This window comes from Haliaeetus albicilla, chromosome 3 (assembly GCF_947461875.1).
Source record: "Haliaeetus albicilla chromosome 3, bHalAlb1.1, whole genome shotgun sequence".
Lineage (NCBI taxonomy): Eukaryota > Metazoa > Chordata > Aves > Accipitriformes > Accipitridae > Haliaeetus > Haliaeetus albicilla.
In genome coordinates, this window is record NC_091485.1 from 40,836,484 (window position 1) to 40,852,585 (window position 16,102).

Here is a 16,102-nt window from a genome sequence, read left to right on the forward strand (position 1 = left end):
TTTTAACTCTAGGTATTAAGAATACAAAAGCGTAAAACAGCTTTCCATCAGCTCATGACTTCCAGTTGCTGGTTTTCCTTGCTCTAGGATTAGGGTTTGACAGCAACCTAGTAACACCCAGCAACACACAATGCAAAATATTCTTTATGTGAAGAGTGCCTATTTTCTTCCTTCCTTGCTTCCCATTTTTCTTCTTTGTTTTTCACTTGGTTTGCTCATTGCCCCACTGCAGTTCTTTTCTTCCCCATTGATTATCTCTTTTCCTCCACACGTCCTCTACACTCTCTTCCAAACCTCAAAATGTTAAGAGTCCAGAGCTGAGCCTTAAAAGCAAGATATTCAAAGGGATCTGATACCTAGCACCTGGCCATAAATAAAAGGCACATGTTGTCTCAGATGAAAGCAAAGGGAAGAACATTGATTCAGATAAGCTCGCGCTCCTCAAATGTTCACTCTGTTCTTGTGTTTAAGCTACATGAAGAAGGCAATTTTGGGGAAAAGCTAATGTACAAAATAAGAAAGAAAATAAAAGCTCATCATCGGGCTTCTGAGGAATTACATTCCACTGAAACACCTTCTCACAACTTTTACCACCCTGTCTTTCTTCCAAATATCCCTCATTTTTTTAAAATGTCCTTCCATGCATTTCTTAATGTCACAGCCTAAATACCTCACTTCCAATACCTTCCTACATCCACACCGTCTTTTTCATGACAGCCCTCTTCTTTCTCAATATATCTTTAAGGGTTATGATCTAGTTGCTGTCTTGGTGATCAAGCAAGTGCTGGAGGGCATACATACAACTGGTAAGGGGTTCAGAAGCAGCGCATACCACTAATGTTGATAGCACATGCCCACGTGATTCCTCTCAAATAGGGACTGTAGACCTAAGACACTATTATGGTGATAATCAACAAATCTATTCAGAAATAATCTTTCTAATCCCTTTAGTATTTTCACAATTTTCATGAGGAGAAAAGAAAACATTTGAAACACCAACTAAACTCTGAACAATCTACAGAGGATACTATTCTTATTTTCTGGTAAAAATCACTGAAGTCCATTCTAATGCATTTTTCCATCCCATGAAAAGGTGAGTTATTACATAAGCTTCATTATAAACTAGATGTAAAACCAAAGGGGCACATAGTAACAGCGTGTGTTTATATCATAATACTCACCAAATCTCATTTGAACATGTGGCTTCTTCAGTGCATCAGCCATCAGCATTTTTTACATTTCTTTATCAGGCTTATTGGAACAAGCTGGTTTTGCCACAGATGATTCCAAGATACTTACCCAGTCGTGTAAGGTATATTTATTCCCCCTAGATTAATGCTTTCACATCCAACAATGAAAAGAGTTGAAAAGCACAGCAGAGACACACCACTGCAGATCATAGCCAACTTTGCAGACTCTCTTGCACCGAGTTTCAGTTTTTTTATAATGTAGCCGCCTAGGACAATACCAACACCAGCACTTGGGACAATAATCACACCTGCCGGGAAGAAATTCAAGCAAGAAATTAAATCAGGACCTATAGAAATCGTATAAAACATAAATATCGGTTTCATTCCCTAATTAGATGACTGCAAATGCTGCACTAAGATCTCCATTGTCTGAATCTCTGCTAGCAAACTGAGTCAGACTTTTCAAACCTCTGGAGTGTTGTCAAAGAATTAATAAAAGCCTCCTTATGATATTACCAGCAGCCAAAGCACTATAAGAGAACTATTGTACTTACAAGCAGAAACATTGCTTTGTATTTATTTTAGAACGAGGAGAAGGGCTACATATTGCTCCAGTTTAACTACTGAAAATTTGAACAAATCCAGATTTGGACACGAATCCTCCTCTTCCTACTTTCATGATTAATTCCAGTGAAGCACAAGTGCTAACTTCAGGCAGGACCCCAGAAGCCTGCCCACTGGGGAGTGCACGCGTGAGCCTTGCTACATATTCTGTGTTCTGGATACTTTATTCAAGCTGAATAGCACTTTCCTACATCAGCACCCCAATTCGTCTCAGCACAGCCACGTGGACTGTAAACTGATCAAATACGATTAAAAAATTAAGATACTACAGTTAGTATTAGGGTAAGTTTAAGACACAAAAGACATGCCTATGAAATTTCTGTTGCTCACTGCTGCAGTTATAAGGTGGCAGTTCAGCAACACACCACTGGGCTGTCCTCACTTGTCGGGGCCTGAGGTGGTGTTAAGTCAGCGAGTGTCTTGCACTTCTTCGCTTCCCTTAGCTTTTGCTTCTCACTGACATGTGAGAAGGTCTTTAAATTAGGGCTTTGATAATAAAGATGCATTCCACATAAATATGGAATTTGCACAACTTTTGGCAGCTGCATCTACAGAGGAGATAAACTTTATAATGCAAATTCTTAAAGATGTTGGTCTTCTTTTTAAAGAAGCCAGTAAGACTATCACTTGCAAATATCTCTAATAACATTGCAAAGCGTTCTCATTCTCTGCTAATTCGTCTAAAGGTGAAGGGGACATTGTATTTATCAAAATATTGAGATCATGAAAGTAAAAGTAAGAGGTAAAAATAGCTGCCACCTTAATTATACTGCCATCACCAATGGCATTATAAAATAAAAAGTCATTTCATGAGAAAGATTCTTAACAATAACCCTTCAAAGAATCAAAACCAGTCTTTCTTATAAGAGCAGAAATTAAATGCATAAGTCCTTCTAGGAGAGTTAGATGATTTTCATAAACTTCAAAGCTGTTATCTCTCTTGAGCTGTTATATCTCTCACTTTCAATGACTGAATATGAATGAGGAAAAGAAATAATGCAAATCCTTTCACTTGGACTGAAAATGTTCTCTCTGGGTGAAATTGATAACTCAACCATCTGAGTCTGCCAGGCACGCCCTGCTCTATGAAATCTGTGTCAGAGAAGCCCACATCCACACTGAAGGTAGACTGGGATTACTTGTAATGCCTTCTAAAACACCCCTGTTAGGTGAACCAAATTCCATGGACCAAATATGTGGCTACATCAGTTATACGAACTAAGGATCTAGCCCAAAGTTAGGGCTTACTAACAATAAATTAACCTCAGTAATTTATTCTTCTTCCTTCCACCTTACAGTTAGCTTTGAGTTCTTAACCTCTTTCGGACCTCAGTTTATGTTTTCTTTCTTATTCTCTTGAGGGCACAGATATTGGAAAAGCTTTTCACTAGAACTGAGACTCTGTGTGTCTATGTCTAGTACCTTGTCAAAACTGAGCATGTAAATATTTTGCAAGGCATTAGGTTAGTGGTTCTTCCATTAGTGAGCTATACTGTGCTGCTGTTTTCATCCATCCTCTGCTACACCATGAAGATCAGAACGTTAAAAATGAGGAGAACATGAGCAAATTGCCTGCCAAGGCTCACTTTCATTCAGGAGAATGGAAAGGTAAAGGAAAGCCTACACAGAAGAAGTACAAAGACCAACTCCTCCATGCAAAGTGGCACTGGGGATGGAAAAACTCTCTCTCTGGGAGAAACTGGAAAGGCACAAGCAGGTTTCATTGTTTGTGGTGAAGGCAGCAGAGAGAAGCGCTCACTCGCTTCTACATGTCAGGAAGCCTGACAGGTTCTTTTACCCTAAGTACTCTTCATCTCAAACTCTTCATCCTTATGCCCCTCTCTTTCCGCAGGGGATGTGGAAACAGAAGTGATGTACTGTCAAAGAAACGCAGCAACTACAGCGCACTTCCAGACAAGCTTCCAGGGCAAAGTAAAGCATGTACGTCTAATCAGGACATGCATTCTTCTTTTTCAAAGGCATTTAGAGGAATAAAGCTTAAGATCTGATACTAAGCTGTTGCACTGCACTCTCCTTCATTTTATAATGACAGTTTGGCTTACAGGAATTGCGCGTGTGCTAAATACACTCCTGGGTGCAGTGCTCCGAGGCAGTATTGGCTTTCAGTCAGCAATTTTCAAGCTTTGTCCTTTTCGCTGTTGTCAGGATGCTGCAGCACTTGAGGCTTTCCACAGCAGAAAAAGATGATCTTAACAACTACTAATAGTCAGGGAACAGAAAACTGCAATATCTGCTAAGCGGGCTACACTTGCAAAGGGAATACCACCAAGATTTTCAAAGCAATTCTGTCTGGGATACATATCATACGTTTTCTAAAACTAAAGGTAGATCGAATGCGCTCGTAACCATTTTATCAGAAGTTACCAGACTAGTGCTTTATAACATATACTGTTCAGTTCTTCCAATTACAAATTATTTGAGTTGTAACTCTGTTTTTCACAAGTAAATCTGCTAGCAAAGCACCTGAAATTTTAACCTTGATTTGTCTAAGATCTACCTGTAACCTAAAGTCAACGTTCTTAACGTTCTTTTTTTTTTTTTGGACTTAAGAAAGCCTGGAGGCTAAATGCCACCTCCTCTACACACAGAAAACAAAACTCCAAGCAAAACAAGACTGCAGCACAACCTGCACAAGTTCAAGACATGAAGTTTGGCACATGTCATTTTTTCTGGTGATTAATGCCAGGTTTGTTTAAAAACAGAAAGAAATTGAGTCTTAATTAAAGAATTGCTACTTATGAATTGAGACAGAAAATGACCAATAAAAACTTTACATCAGCCACATGAAGAGATTCAGCAAGCACATGTACTCAGCTGGCAACATACATATGAAGTATAGATGTAGCAATATAAGTAACATATAAGTCCTCCTTTTGCTAACCAGAAGTTTGTAAACTAGACATGTCTTTTACTAGAATAGCCAGTAGCAATCTATTACAGAATTTCCAAATTTCCTTTTCCCATCTTTCCTACAAAAAGAATTTATAAAATTAATAACAACTGTTGACTTTAATGCTAAGTTTAGGAGCTGGGGTTGTGGAAGCAGTGCTCACTTCTCTGTGTTGCACATCCAGCCTGAGCTATTTCATCTTCTTCTTCTGGTTCATTATAATAGTCTTTATCAAGTAATTTATAACAGGGAAAACAACAGATGTTAATAGCTTCACACCCTGAACAGGGTCACATAATTTTTTCCTCTTTTAATGTACTGGCTGTTGAATATTTTGTCTGGCAAGAATGTTTCTGGTTTATCCTGAGAACGAAACAAGTTATGGAGCCGCAATCCCATCAAGACTCATTACAGTAAAACCCCTATGCGTGTGTGGCTACCCTAAGCTTCAGATAGAATCACGGTCCCATCAATCAATGTTTCCTCCTTACACACAAAACACAGGGATTTCATGCCCTGAAGAAAATCTTATCCCAGCAAGCTCTCAAACAGAAGTCACCACACGGTGCTTCTCTGACATTTCCCTTCCGCACTCTAGAAAGACTCCTCGCGTTTCTTCCAGCCACTACAGGTAACAAGGGATTCCCATGTGAGGTGTCCATATCTTCTCTCTTCTGCTACTTTTTGTCTTTTCTTTGACTGATGCCCCTGGGCAGCTTCACTCCATACTTCACCCCTGTTCTCCCAACTCACTCTCCACTCCATCCCTCCTTCTCAGGTGCAATATCTGGAAGTATGGGGCAGCAAAGAACTAACGTGCTTAGCAATTAGCAGTTATTCTATATGGGAAGCACTATGAAGAGGTAAAAAAGATGCTTGTAAAGACAAGTGTCTTTAATGCATCTAGGAGAGAAAGGAGATGATCTGCATGACATGGGCCCCAATTCTGCACAACATTTTGGTCCCTTTCCCTAGGGAAGTTCCCATCTCTCCCTCCTGCAGAGCAGTATGAAGCTTAAAATTTTGTGGTTTGTAGCTCCATTAGAAGCTGGACTTGGCTGTACATTGCTGCAGCAGCAGGGGAAGTGCCACATCTGCAAAAGAGGGGTCTCAGACCTGACATGACAGCTGGGAGAGGATTTGGGGAGCTCTCCTGACTAAACTAGATTGTTGTGCACTCAGTGTTAATAAATAAATAAGGAGAAAACCAGCAGCCTGGAGGGGAGAGGTAACTGAAGGATGGGACAGATAAACAACTCATCACTGGGGAAAAAAGAAAGATTAAGATATTTTAAAAAGCAAAGAGGAAGTAAAATTCACAGAAAGTAAGAACAGCTTTAAAAGATCTTTAAAAGCACAAAAATTGCAGTAATGCCTATGGGTTTTCTAGCTTGTTTTTGTTGCTTTTTTCCCCCTTGAAGACCATTAACTTCTTAGAAAATGTCTGTCTAGGCTTATGTAAAAAAACCCAGCCCTTTAACAATATAAATGGGTTCACATTTTACTAAACACATATAGCAAACATCAAAAAATGGCCTGAATATCTAACCAAATGCACAAAGCTGGATCCAATCACCTGTTGTAACAAGCATGTTTTTGGTTCATTCCTACATTGATTCATTTCATTAGTCAAAGAACACCAACCCTTGCTATGAGGCAATGCCTTACCAGTGTAGATGCTGGCATTGGAAGCTGGGATGCCAAACTGTGACTCGATGAACTTGGGAATGAAGGTAATAAAAGCTGTGACAATGGCACTCTCAGCTGTGTATGACAAACTCACAAAAAGGAATGTCATGTTGCTTAAGATCCTGACAGCTGCTCTTGGAAGCTCTATAAAATGACAAAAATGACAAACGAATGTTATAAATAATGAGCGAGAAACAAAAGCAAACTGAAACAAAACAAAGTGATTTTCTTTGAGATGGACTGGCAATAATGACTTGCTAGCATCTGGCTACATTTGCTAGGCAGAAGGGAGAGTGCGTATCTGGGATTGCAGTCTTCGCTGTCTGCTCTTACCCTATCTCACTGCATTGCCCCAGGGCTGCAGTCCCTCTTTTCACAAACACAATTGAGGTCTGTTTTAACAAAACTGTCTGAAGAAACAGGGTCTACATAGTAACACTATAAAGGAAAGAAAAACAGCAATAAAATGTAGCAATTTTGGAATTATTCTGATATTTTATTTTGAGATTTTCTATGAGATAACACATATCACACTGCTGAACTGACAGTACTTAGTTTTGCACTCCACAGGAGGAAAACAGATCACATACTCCCCCTGTAATTCTCTGCTTCAAGGACCATGCTTGGAAAGCTGGGATAATAATACTATAATTTGAAAAGGGAACCAAAAGATTTTTAGTTAAACATTTTTCTACATGATTTAAAAGTACTTACAATAAATGCAGACAAAGTATACTGAAAAAATGTTGCCAACGATATCAGTGAATCTCAACATACCTTATATACAACTCATTTAATATTCTCAGAAGGGATAACACAATCAATTAAAAATGAGAGCACATCATTAACTTAAATTGAAAAAGTATTCACAGATGTTGCAATTATCCTCAAATCAAATACCAAAACCCCTGGAAATTCAGCACTGTAGTTAAAAGAAACACTTAAATACTTTTAATTCAGTCCCGTAGTGATGTCAAATGATCCTCACAAGATGATGGTAACTCTATTCAAGACTTATTTTTTCAGAATAGACGGCATGATTTTAAACTTTTTTTTTTTCTTTGGGGCTTCTATCAAGATCAGATTTTCTGTTCAAATATTATATCTAACCTACAATGGTTTGGGTTTTTTCATTTGCTTTTCACTTTGTACAGAAATTGAACACTGCTTCAATCAAAGCCCATTGAATTCAATGACAAGAGCACCCATTAGTAATACAACGTGTTGAGTAAGAATTTTATTGATGGTAAAAGTTGTCAAGTCAAAAATCTGTCGCATTTTCTCCACTGACTCCAGGAGGTTATCTGTATAAAAGCAAATAGAATTTAGACTCTTGTCATGTCAAAACCTGTCAGGCTGCAAATTAGCACCTGTTGTCTGACTGCATCCAGTCTTAGCTTATGCCAGTCATCAAAATTTATACTGAATTCATTATGAGTACAGGATTTATAATTTTAATGTAGTCAAATGCTTTCTTGCTGCCTCTATGAAGAAACACATTAAATGTTAAATACAAAATTTGGTGGAAATAAGTAATGAATAAATCATATTAAGAAGCACTCATGTATTTGAATCTTAATGTTTTTTACCACCTACAGCTTTTTTTAAAAAAATGTGGCACTGTTTGCAATAAAAGAACAGAAGAAAACAAGGTAACAGGAGTATGAGACAATATAGCATCAACATGAATATATGGAAACTGTAATGCAACTGTACACCTTCAGAACTACATTACAGTAGCAAGTACAAAGATAAAATACTATCAGTATTTAATGGCAAATATGCTGCATGTTTAAAATACAGCTGATCAAAATTTATCTCATTGTTCAAAAGGAAATGAAAGAGAGGGAAAAAAAGAAAGATCTACACTGCCATCAGATGTCAGCCTTCAAACCTCATCAGCTTTGGCTTTGTGTGTCGTTGTGGGTTGGCTTGGGTTGGGTTAGCTGACGGGAGCTTAGGTGCAAAAAGAAACCAAAGGGCAAGAGCCAGGATGCTCTAACCCAGCTTTTGCAAAGCCTCTCATGGGCCTAGATGATGCAGTTTAAGAAAACGGCTGCCACAGGGCTGCAGCAGGGCAGCTGTAGCAGGATTTCCCCAGGGACAAGGTGCAGGATTGAATGCTTCTCCCCCTGCAACAGGAGGAAGCGGTTATGACCGTGCTGCTGCCACTGTGAGAAAGGAGTCAGGAAACAGAAAGAGGGGGTGCCAGGATTGGTCCTGCTGGAAACTGAGCTATTTGGTGGCAGCTGCTCACCTGTGCTGAAAACATGTGGAAGAAAGTAATAAGATAGTAACTTTCAGAAGACTGGACATCACAGAGAGAAATATCATTTTATTAGGATGATGAACTAAGTGCTCTTTGTAGAAATGAACTAGAAGTCCTTGGCCAAGGGCTGAGTCCAAGATCTTTGCTAAATACATTATTTTAAAGGGCCTGGTCCAAATATCATAATACTTGGTAAAGTTTAGCTCTTCCTGGTAAAACTGAGCTTTAGGAAAATGTCTGGTTTAGAATTTTCAACCTAAAGATACTGAAGAACGAATTAGGTAAAGAACTGCAGAGCTAACGAACATTTTGCTCTGGTTTTTGGATATAGAGCTGTACTTTCTGTTGAATCCTATTTGCATCTGATCTGAGCACTCAGTCTAAAGGTCATTAATTTCAAAACTAATTAGTATTTTAAAATTGGATTTCTACTGATAAATAGATAAAATTCAGTGTCTTGGAATAAGCACAAGTTCTCTTACATCCCTGTGAAGGATTCCTCAGGGAACAGCTCTGCTGATTACTGTAATTTTTGTCATGAAATAAAACAGAGATTATTCCTGCATGCTAGCAGTTGAGGGTTGAAGCTCTTTGTGATTTATAAGGAGCAACTGTCTGGCAGACAAGGAAAAGCTGCTATACAGTAAGAAATTTGCAAATAAAAATACATAGTCAGAATTAGGTTTTGCCTTATTTCCTCCTATGATTATAGTCAAATCCTGTGTGACAGAATCTGTATTACACTTCTGTATTTAAAAACCTATAATAAAAAGGCACTATTTCTCATCTCTTTCAACCACACTAATTCTAGTGAAAAGCAAGAATGATAAAAACTTTAAGGATCCTTTGTACTACATAATCAATCATGCATTTAAAACATTTCTACGTCATATTATTTTTGTGTGTCTAGCCACAGGCCTAGGCTTTGATTTCAAGGCCATTATTAAACCTGTCAGGTTCCAATTTTCAGGAGGTCTTCAAAAAACATCTCTTGTGTTTCCAGGTGTGCATCAGAAACAAACCTATGAGAACCTGCAGTTTCCCTCATTCTGTCATTTGAACAAATAAAAGTCTATCGATGACACTCCTAAAACTGAAATGATCTTTTAGTATGGCTGCAAACATGTTTACACTTCTGTGCAGTAATTCAAATCTTAAACATCCTTATCTTCTTTCTTCTTTTTTTTTTTTTTTTTTTTTAATAATCTAATATGTAACTAAAAGTAAATTGAAACCTGCCTTGCTGGACTGGTTTGCTAGTCTACTGGCAATTTTCTTCCCTTCATGGTCTTTGGCTATATTTTTTCTGTAGTCAGTATTCATTTTCTTTCACTCGTGTGCTGGACCACTGTTTGATTCATGGTAAGAAAAAAGCATAAGAAAAATCTGCAAGCAATACAAATATTCGTAAATACTGCTAGAAGCAAAACTCTTAAAGCACTAAAAACAGAACTTTAATAAAAATTCAAATAATTCTGACTTCACAACCTTTTTCACCATTTAATATATTTTCTTTTACCCCTGTTCCTGTACACCTAGCCCAAGGCGATTCAATGAATATAAATGGGGAATAAACCATCCCAGTCTACAGCACTGTCCTCTTCTGGTCCATCAACAAAGCCCCTTGTAAGGGTGATGCAGATATTAGCTAAAGGACCTCATTTCTGCTGGTGCTCCAAGCCTGGACAACACTATCCAAGTCTGCAGCTTTGAAGGAGGCTGCCTCCACACTGAGGTCTCAGGGGCAGCTTCTGCTCTTGCACAGTACAAAGCAGAGCCAAGATTTGAGAGAGAATTTCTGGATTGTTTATCAGAATGGAAATGAGCATCTTCAGTCACACACAACTACTTCAAATATATTCTGCATGGAGCTAATCATTAAATTTTAGAATAATATTTCGCCATGTATTTCACTTCATTATCTACTCACATACCATTTAAACAACCTCATTCAACTCAGTTCCTCAAGCACTTTCAGGACATGCCGTCAGTAACTGGGTGGTGGCCAGATCACTGAACAGCCCCTAATATCCCATCAAGAGTAGGAAGGTTCAGAGCGAGTTTGATCTGATTATTACTTTTATTAATTTGATTTAGAGCAGCTCCTCAAGGCTCCACCTATCACTGCTCATCACTGCACGGGGCCATGCCAACCTTTTCTATTTCAAGCTCTTCAAGATGGCCTAAGAAAGGACAAGGGGGGAGCAACTCGCTCAAGGTCAGTGGCACAGCAGGATCTCCAGCCCACAGTCTGCTGAACTCTCTGACATTTATAGCACTCACTAAGCACCCCCACACACAGACCACAGTCTCCTCCTCCTCCTCTTCTGATCCCTGCCAACTAATCTTTGGGTACTGCAGAAACTCCAGTCCGGATCCTTGGGAAGCACTGCAGTGGCCTTACCCTACAGCCACAAGGCCCTCAGGAGTTTCTTTTACCTTTGCTGATGCCCTGACAAGCGTCATTATCCTCTCTCTGTCCCTGGCTATGACTGACTGGGAAGGGCATACAACAGCTGGTAGACATGAAAAGGCAGACAGGAATATTCCACATTTAAGAAAGGGCTGTACATAGGGACAAAACTCAAAATGTTAAAAAAAATCCCAAAGACTACAAAATACGTGTAATTAATTAACACCCCTCAGATCAGATCAGTACATTTTAGGTAATATATACATTTGCTTTCTTTACACTGCTCCTTTATTCAATTGCACAGTAAGTTTCATTATAGTGATAAGTAAAAGGGACTGCAGATACAATTTCCATGGTACAAACCCCTAAGGGTATCCATGTAATAAATGAAAACAGTGGTTTTTCCTGCTCAGGCTCATGATTTATCTGCTTGCATGGGATTGAACTGTGGCTTCCTCATTATAAATCTCCTCTAGCTCATGTTGTCTACACTACCTCTATTTCTCCCAATAAACTACATCCAATTTTCTTCCTCCTGTCACCTATTTAATGTTTTATTTAATACTTTTGATACCTGCTTCAGAAGCATTCTCCTCATGTTTTTTACTGGCAACATAAATAAGAAAAGGCTGAATTCCAAGCCCTTGCATCTCAAAACATGAGAAAAACCAAAGATGTATCTGTATTTTTACCTGATCTCACCTCTACTGTGGGCCAAAATAAAGCTCAGGTCACTGAAGTTGGAGGTTACTTGCAGATGGAGCCAGTTTGGGTTTATTTCTTCAGCCTATACTAACAGCCATTGCAGGAAAAAGGACCCCGACCCCCTCCCATCATGCCTTTTTGATTCCTTTTCATTCATTTAGAGAACTAACTAATGTGAAATTAGGACAAGTTACAGCAGGACAAGAACCATTTTGCCAGCTTCCCAGGTAGGACAACATCATATCAGAAGATCAAAACAAACAGTTTCTTTCCTGAGACTTTCCTTACCTAAGCTGCACGGATTTTACAGACTTAATGGCACTGACCTCTGTCATGGCAGACTACAACATCACTGATATTTATTAGTACAGAACAGAAGACGTGACCTACTAAAATCATCAGTCTTCCAGCTACTGCCTAAGCAGAGTTTCTGCCCATCATGCTATAAAAAGATGAAGCCCTGAAATTCAATGAGAAGTATAAAATGTACATTGCATCTCAGAAGAAGCAATGCTAAATGACTTACACACATGCAGTCCTTTTTTCCTTCCCATCATAAACAAAATTACCTCAACTGAGAAGCTTGAGGCATGATCTCATTCCATAAAGCCCACTTAAACTTGAAAAATAATTAAATGATGGCGCATTCCTGCTGCAGGCCCTCTTTGCTAGGGTAAATGACACCTAATGGGAAAGCTATTATCAGCTTATAGCAAAATACTTTTCTCTATGTTATCTTGACTCGCTTGGTATCTTTCTGACATGTGGAATACAATGCTGCTTCTCATTGTTCCACGTGGTGAAGTTTCTTCTCCAGAGAAAATGAAGCTTTGTATATGAAAAGCTCTACTTCTGTAGCTCCATTAGTACATTAATGTAGGATTTCATAGAAGGTATGGTACACATTTAGGCAAATACATGTCAAAGAAACACATACTAAAATGAGATATACAGAAGTTTTCACTTCTGTGAAAAAAAGTACTAGGAAACATTCTCCTAGGAGAATACTTGTTTTCTGTGTATCTGTGCCTGTAGTGACATCACACGACCTGAAGGTAAAATTATGTACAGAAACAGAGAACCAACATCAGCAGACTCATCCAGACACAGAGTTTGTCTGAATACCTGTATCTCTTCCAGGCACACCTACAGGATGAAGCAGTCGCTCTGCTGTGACATTGCCTGCAATGATTAGGAAGGAGCCCAGCAAAGACTGAACTCCCTTTTCCCACCTCCCTAAGTTAGTAAGAAAACCTTGACAGGAGTAGCCCTGAACTACTTTTGCTAATCAGAGGTAGGTAGGTACCTAATCGGTAGGTTTGAAGGCCAAAAAACCCCACAACTAGCTTTATGGATTTAGAAGAAAACATTATGTATGGGGACTCATAAATATGGGGAATAGAGAGTCTTCAAAGAAGGAAGTAGACAACATGCTTTTCTTGCTTCTCCAACACTTTTTTAGCTACTTTGCAAACAAAGGGAGAACATGGTTCTGAAAGATCTGATATTGCAGGTTTACCTTGCTTGCTCTGTGCCTTGATTAAGATGCTGTTTTGTAAGCTAATAAAATCACCACAAGCAAATTCTGCTCTCCTGTTTTTTTCTTTACTTCCATAGAAATTAACAGTAACCTTAGATATCCTGAGAGTACAGATGCAAATTCAATGTAGAGCAAATCAATATGCATGTGGGCAAACATTACTTAGAATTACACTGGTTTTAGTCTAAAATCAGCACACTGGTTTTGCTAAGCCTTGCGTACTCAATATAAAGAGTGATCATAAATGTGTCATTAAAAAATCTGCCATTCACTATAACTTGGACTGATACTCAATGAAAAAGTAACACTAATGTTCATGTCAACAAACAAACGAAGTTTTGAGTTCAAATTACATCTAATGGTACAAATGACATTTCATGGTTTCTCCTAGCCCCACTGCATTCATCAGGCTACCACAAAATGGCACAACCAGAATTGGTATCATGGAATCCAAGGAGGACACGACAGCATTGACAACACAATGGCATTAAGGCACATTCATTCTTGTCCTATACCATTCAATATTATGACACTGTTAAACCTATATTGTCAACTCCAAATGTATATGCTTCACATTAATTAATTTTTAACAACACTGCCCTTCTTCCCATGGCATTTTACCAATGATTACTACTTACTGTTAGATTTCACATTAATGGTTTGCTTCTTGAATAAAATAAAAAACTCTATTACTTGTCAATCTTTTGATCTCTTCGTGTTTCAAAATTAACACAGGTTTCATTCGTCCTAGCCTTCTGGAAATAAATAGCTTGCAGTACAAAATAGTCAGGAAAGGCATATGAAACAAATAATCTTTCTCAATTAACTTACCCAAATGCATGAATGTAATTGAACTCATATACTAGAATTCTTTTTACTTGTTTCACTTGTATTTTAGAAGAGCACTTTATTCTATGAAGGACAGCTTACAGCAAGTAGGACAGTTACAAACTGTAAGGTGACAAATACGTCTGGTAATAGAGGTCCTATAACTATAAGAAACTGGCTACCTGCTTGTTACAGGTGCATATTAAACACTTCAATAATTCGAGTAAACGGATGTCTTGCACTCATCACTGCATTTTGTAATTTTACAGGATGACCATCTATTATAATCTCAATAGCAAAACGTAGTATTAAATACAGGATGTCAGAACTCTGCCTTCAATTACACTCATACAATCCTAGATGATCTTGTATACAAAATTTAAAGCATTTAAAAATTAAAAACAAACTTCACCTTTAACATTCTTTCCAAATCCCATAGAGGCAGGAACTGCACTGTCTGCTTGTATTTTACTATTTGTTTTCTCTTTCATCACCTCATCATCACTTGAAACATCATCAGAGTTCATCTTCTTTTTCTTTTTCTTTTTTTTATGTCGAGGAGGAAGCTTTTTCGGAAAGGTAAACATGGGAAATATCACAAGGAGCATTGCAATGGCACAAAGGAGAAATCCACTCCACCTAATGCCAGAAGACAGGAACAGAAATGAAAGCCAATGCATTACACGAAATAAAAACCCCAAAATTATTATTACAGGCTGTGCTGGCTGGAAAGACATATTTGCAAAATATGGAACATCAACATTAAGAGTAAAGGACTGAAGTGGGGGAGAGCCTTCACTGCACTAAACCCCTTAATTAGAAGATGTTTCTGTTGGCTTGTCTACTGATAAAGGTATTTATCCAGAACCACCAAATATTATGAAATAGTGTCAGCTTTGAGTTCTCGTAAATTTTCACTTTTGGTAATTACTCAGTACTAAGTGCTGAGAAGTAGATACTTGCTTTTACTTTGCCTTTCTTGCATAATCCCAGTAAAGCAATACAGTGTTCCTCTGGAGAACATGAAAAAAGTTATCCAAGGCATGAGAAGATAAAATGTCCAGATGGATACATCAGGGCTAAATCTGTTCTGCTTTCCAGTGCCTACCTCTCACTGCCCTGACTGTCCAATTCTCTCTCTTCCCAATGAAGAGCTTCCAAAACCTGATTGTAAACAACTGATGTGTTGCAGTTCATGCCAGGGTTTATGCCTAAAACATTGCAGCTCTGTTCTGTGACCACAACCTGAAATATCCCTTCACAAAGAATTTCCTCTGTCTTATAAGAACAGGGTATAAACAATGCTGCAATGACCCCTTGGCTCGCACGGAATGACTTGGGACATACCCAGAGAAGAGGCAATGTATGGGATGCCAGGAAAGCGCCCTTTAGACTGCAGGCATACAGTTATCCTCCCTCAGGCCAAGAAGCTTAATGAACTTTACCACAGCAACACAGAGGGGCAAAAGGGCCTTACTAGAAAATACTCTAGAGTTAACCTTCTGCAGTCAGAAGGCTGATAGTAGAGTATCGGATAACATAATTTCTCCTCTAAGTCCATCTTGCAATCAAAGACTACAGGGAAACATGGATAAACTCACAGAGATGCTTCCATAAAGGACAACCTCAGAATTCACCCACAGAGTTCCTCCCACGTACTGAAAGTGCAATTCTCACGATGTACTAATCTAATTGTACTGGGTTTATGTGGCAAGGTTTTGGTAGCAGGGTGGGGGCTGCAGGGGTGCTTCTGTGAGAAGACACCATGAGCTGCCCCCACGTCGGACAGAGCCAGCTCCAGCCAGCTCCAAAACAGATCTACCACTGCCCAAAGCGGAGCCCATCAGCAATGCTGGCGACACCTGTGGTAACTTATTTAGGAAAGGGTAAAAAACGTTGCAGAGCAGCTGCGTGAGGGGAGTGACAAAATGCA

At 38.8% G+C, this 16,102-nt stretch overlaps 1 protein-coding gene across 1 annotated transcript in view; it reads right to left on the reverse strand.

Annotated features, from left to right (window-relative positions):
• SLCO5A1 (solute carrier organic anion transporter family member 5A1) overlaps positions 1–16,102 on the reverse strand; it is an 81,256-nt gene that overhangs the window by 26,258 nt on the left and 38,896 nt on the right. Inside the window, exons 3-5 of the mRNA XM_009921725.2 lie at positions 14,582–14,808; positions 6,394–6,558; positions 1,300–1,498 (exon numbers count right to left, since the gene is read on the reverse strand). Coding sequence (XP_009920027.2) covers positions 1,300–1,498; positions 6,394–6,558; positions 14,582–14,808 — 591 coding nt within the window. The remainder of the gene's footprint in view (positions 1–1,299; positions 1,499–6,393; positions 6,559–14,581; positions 14,809–16,102) is intronic.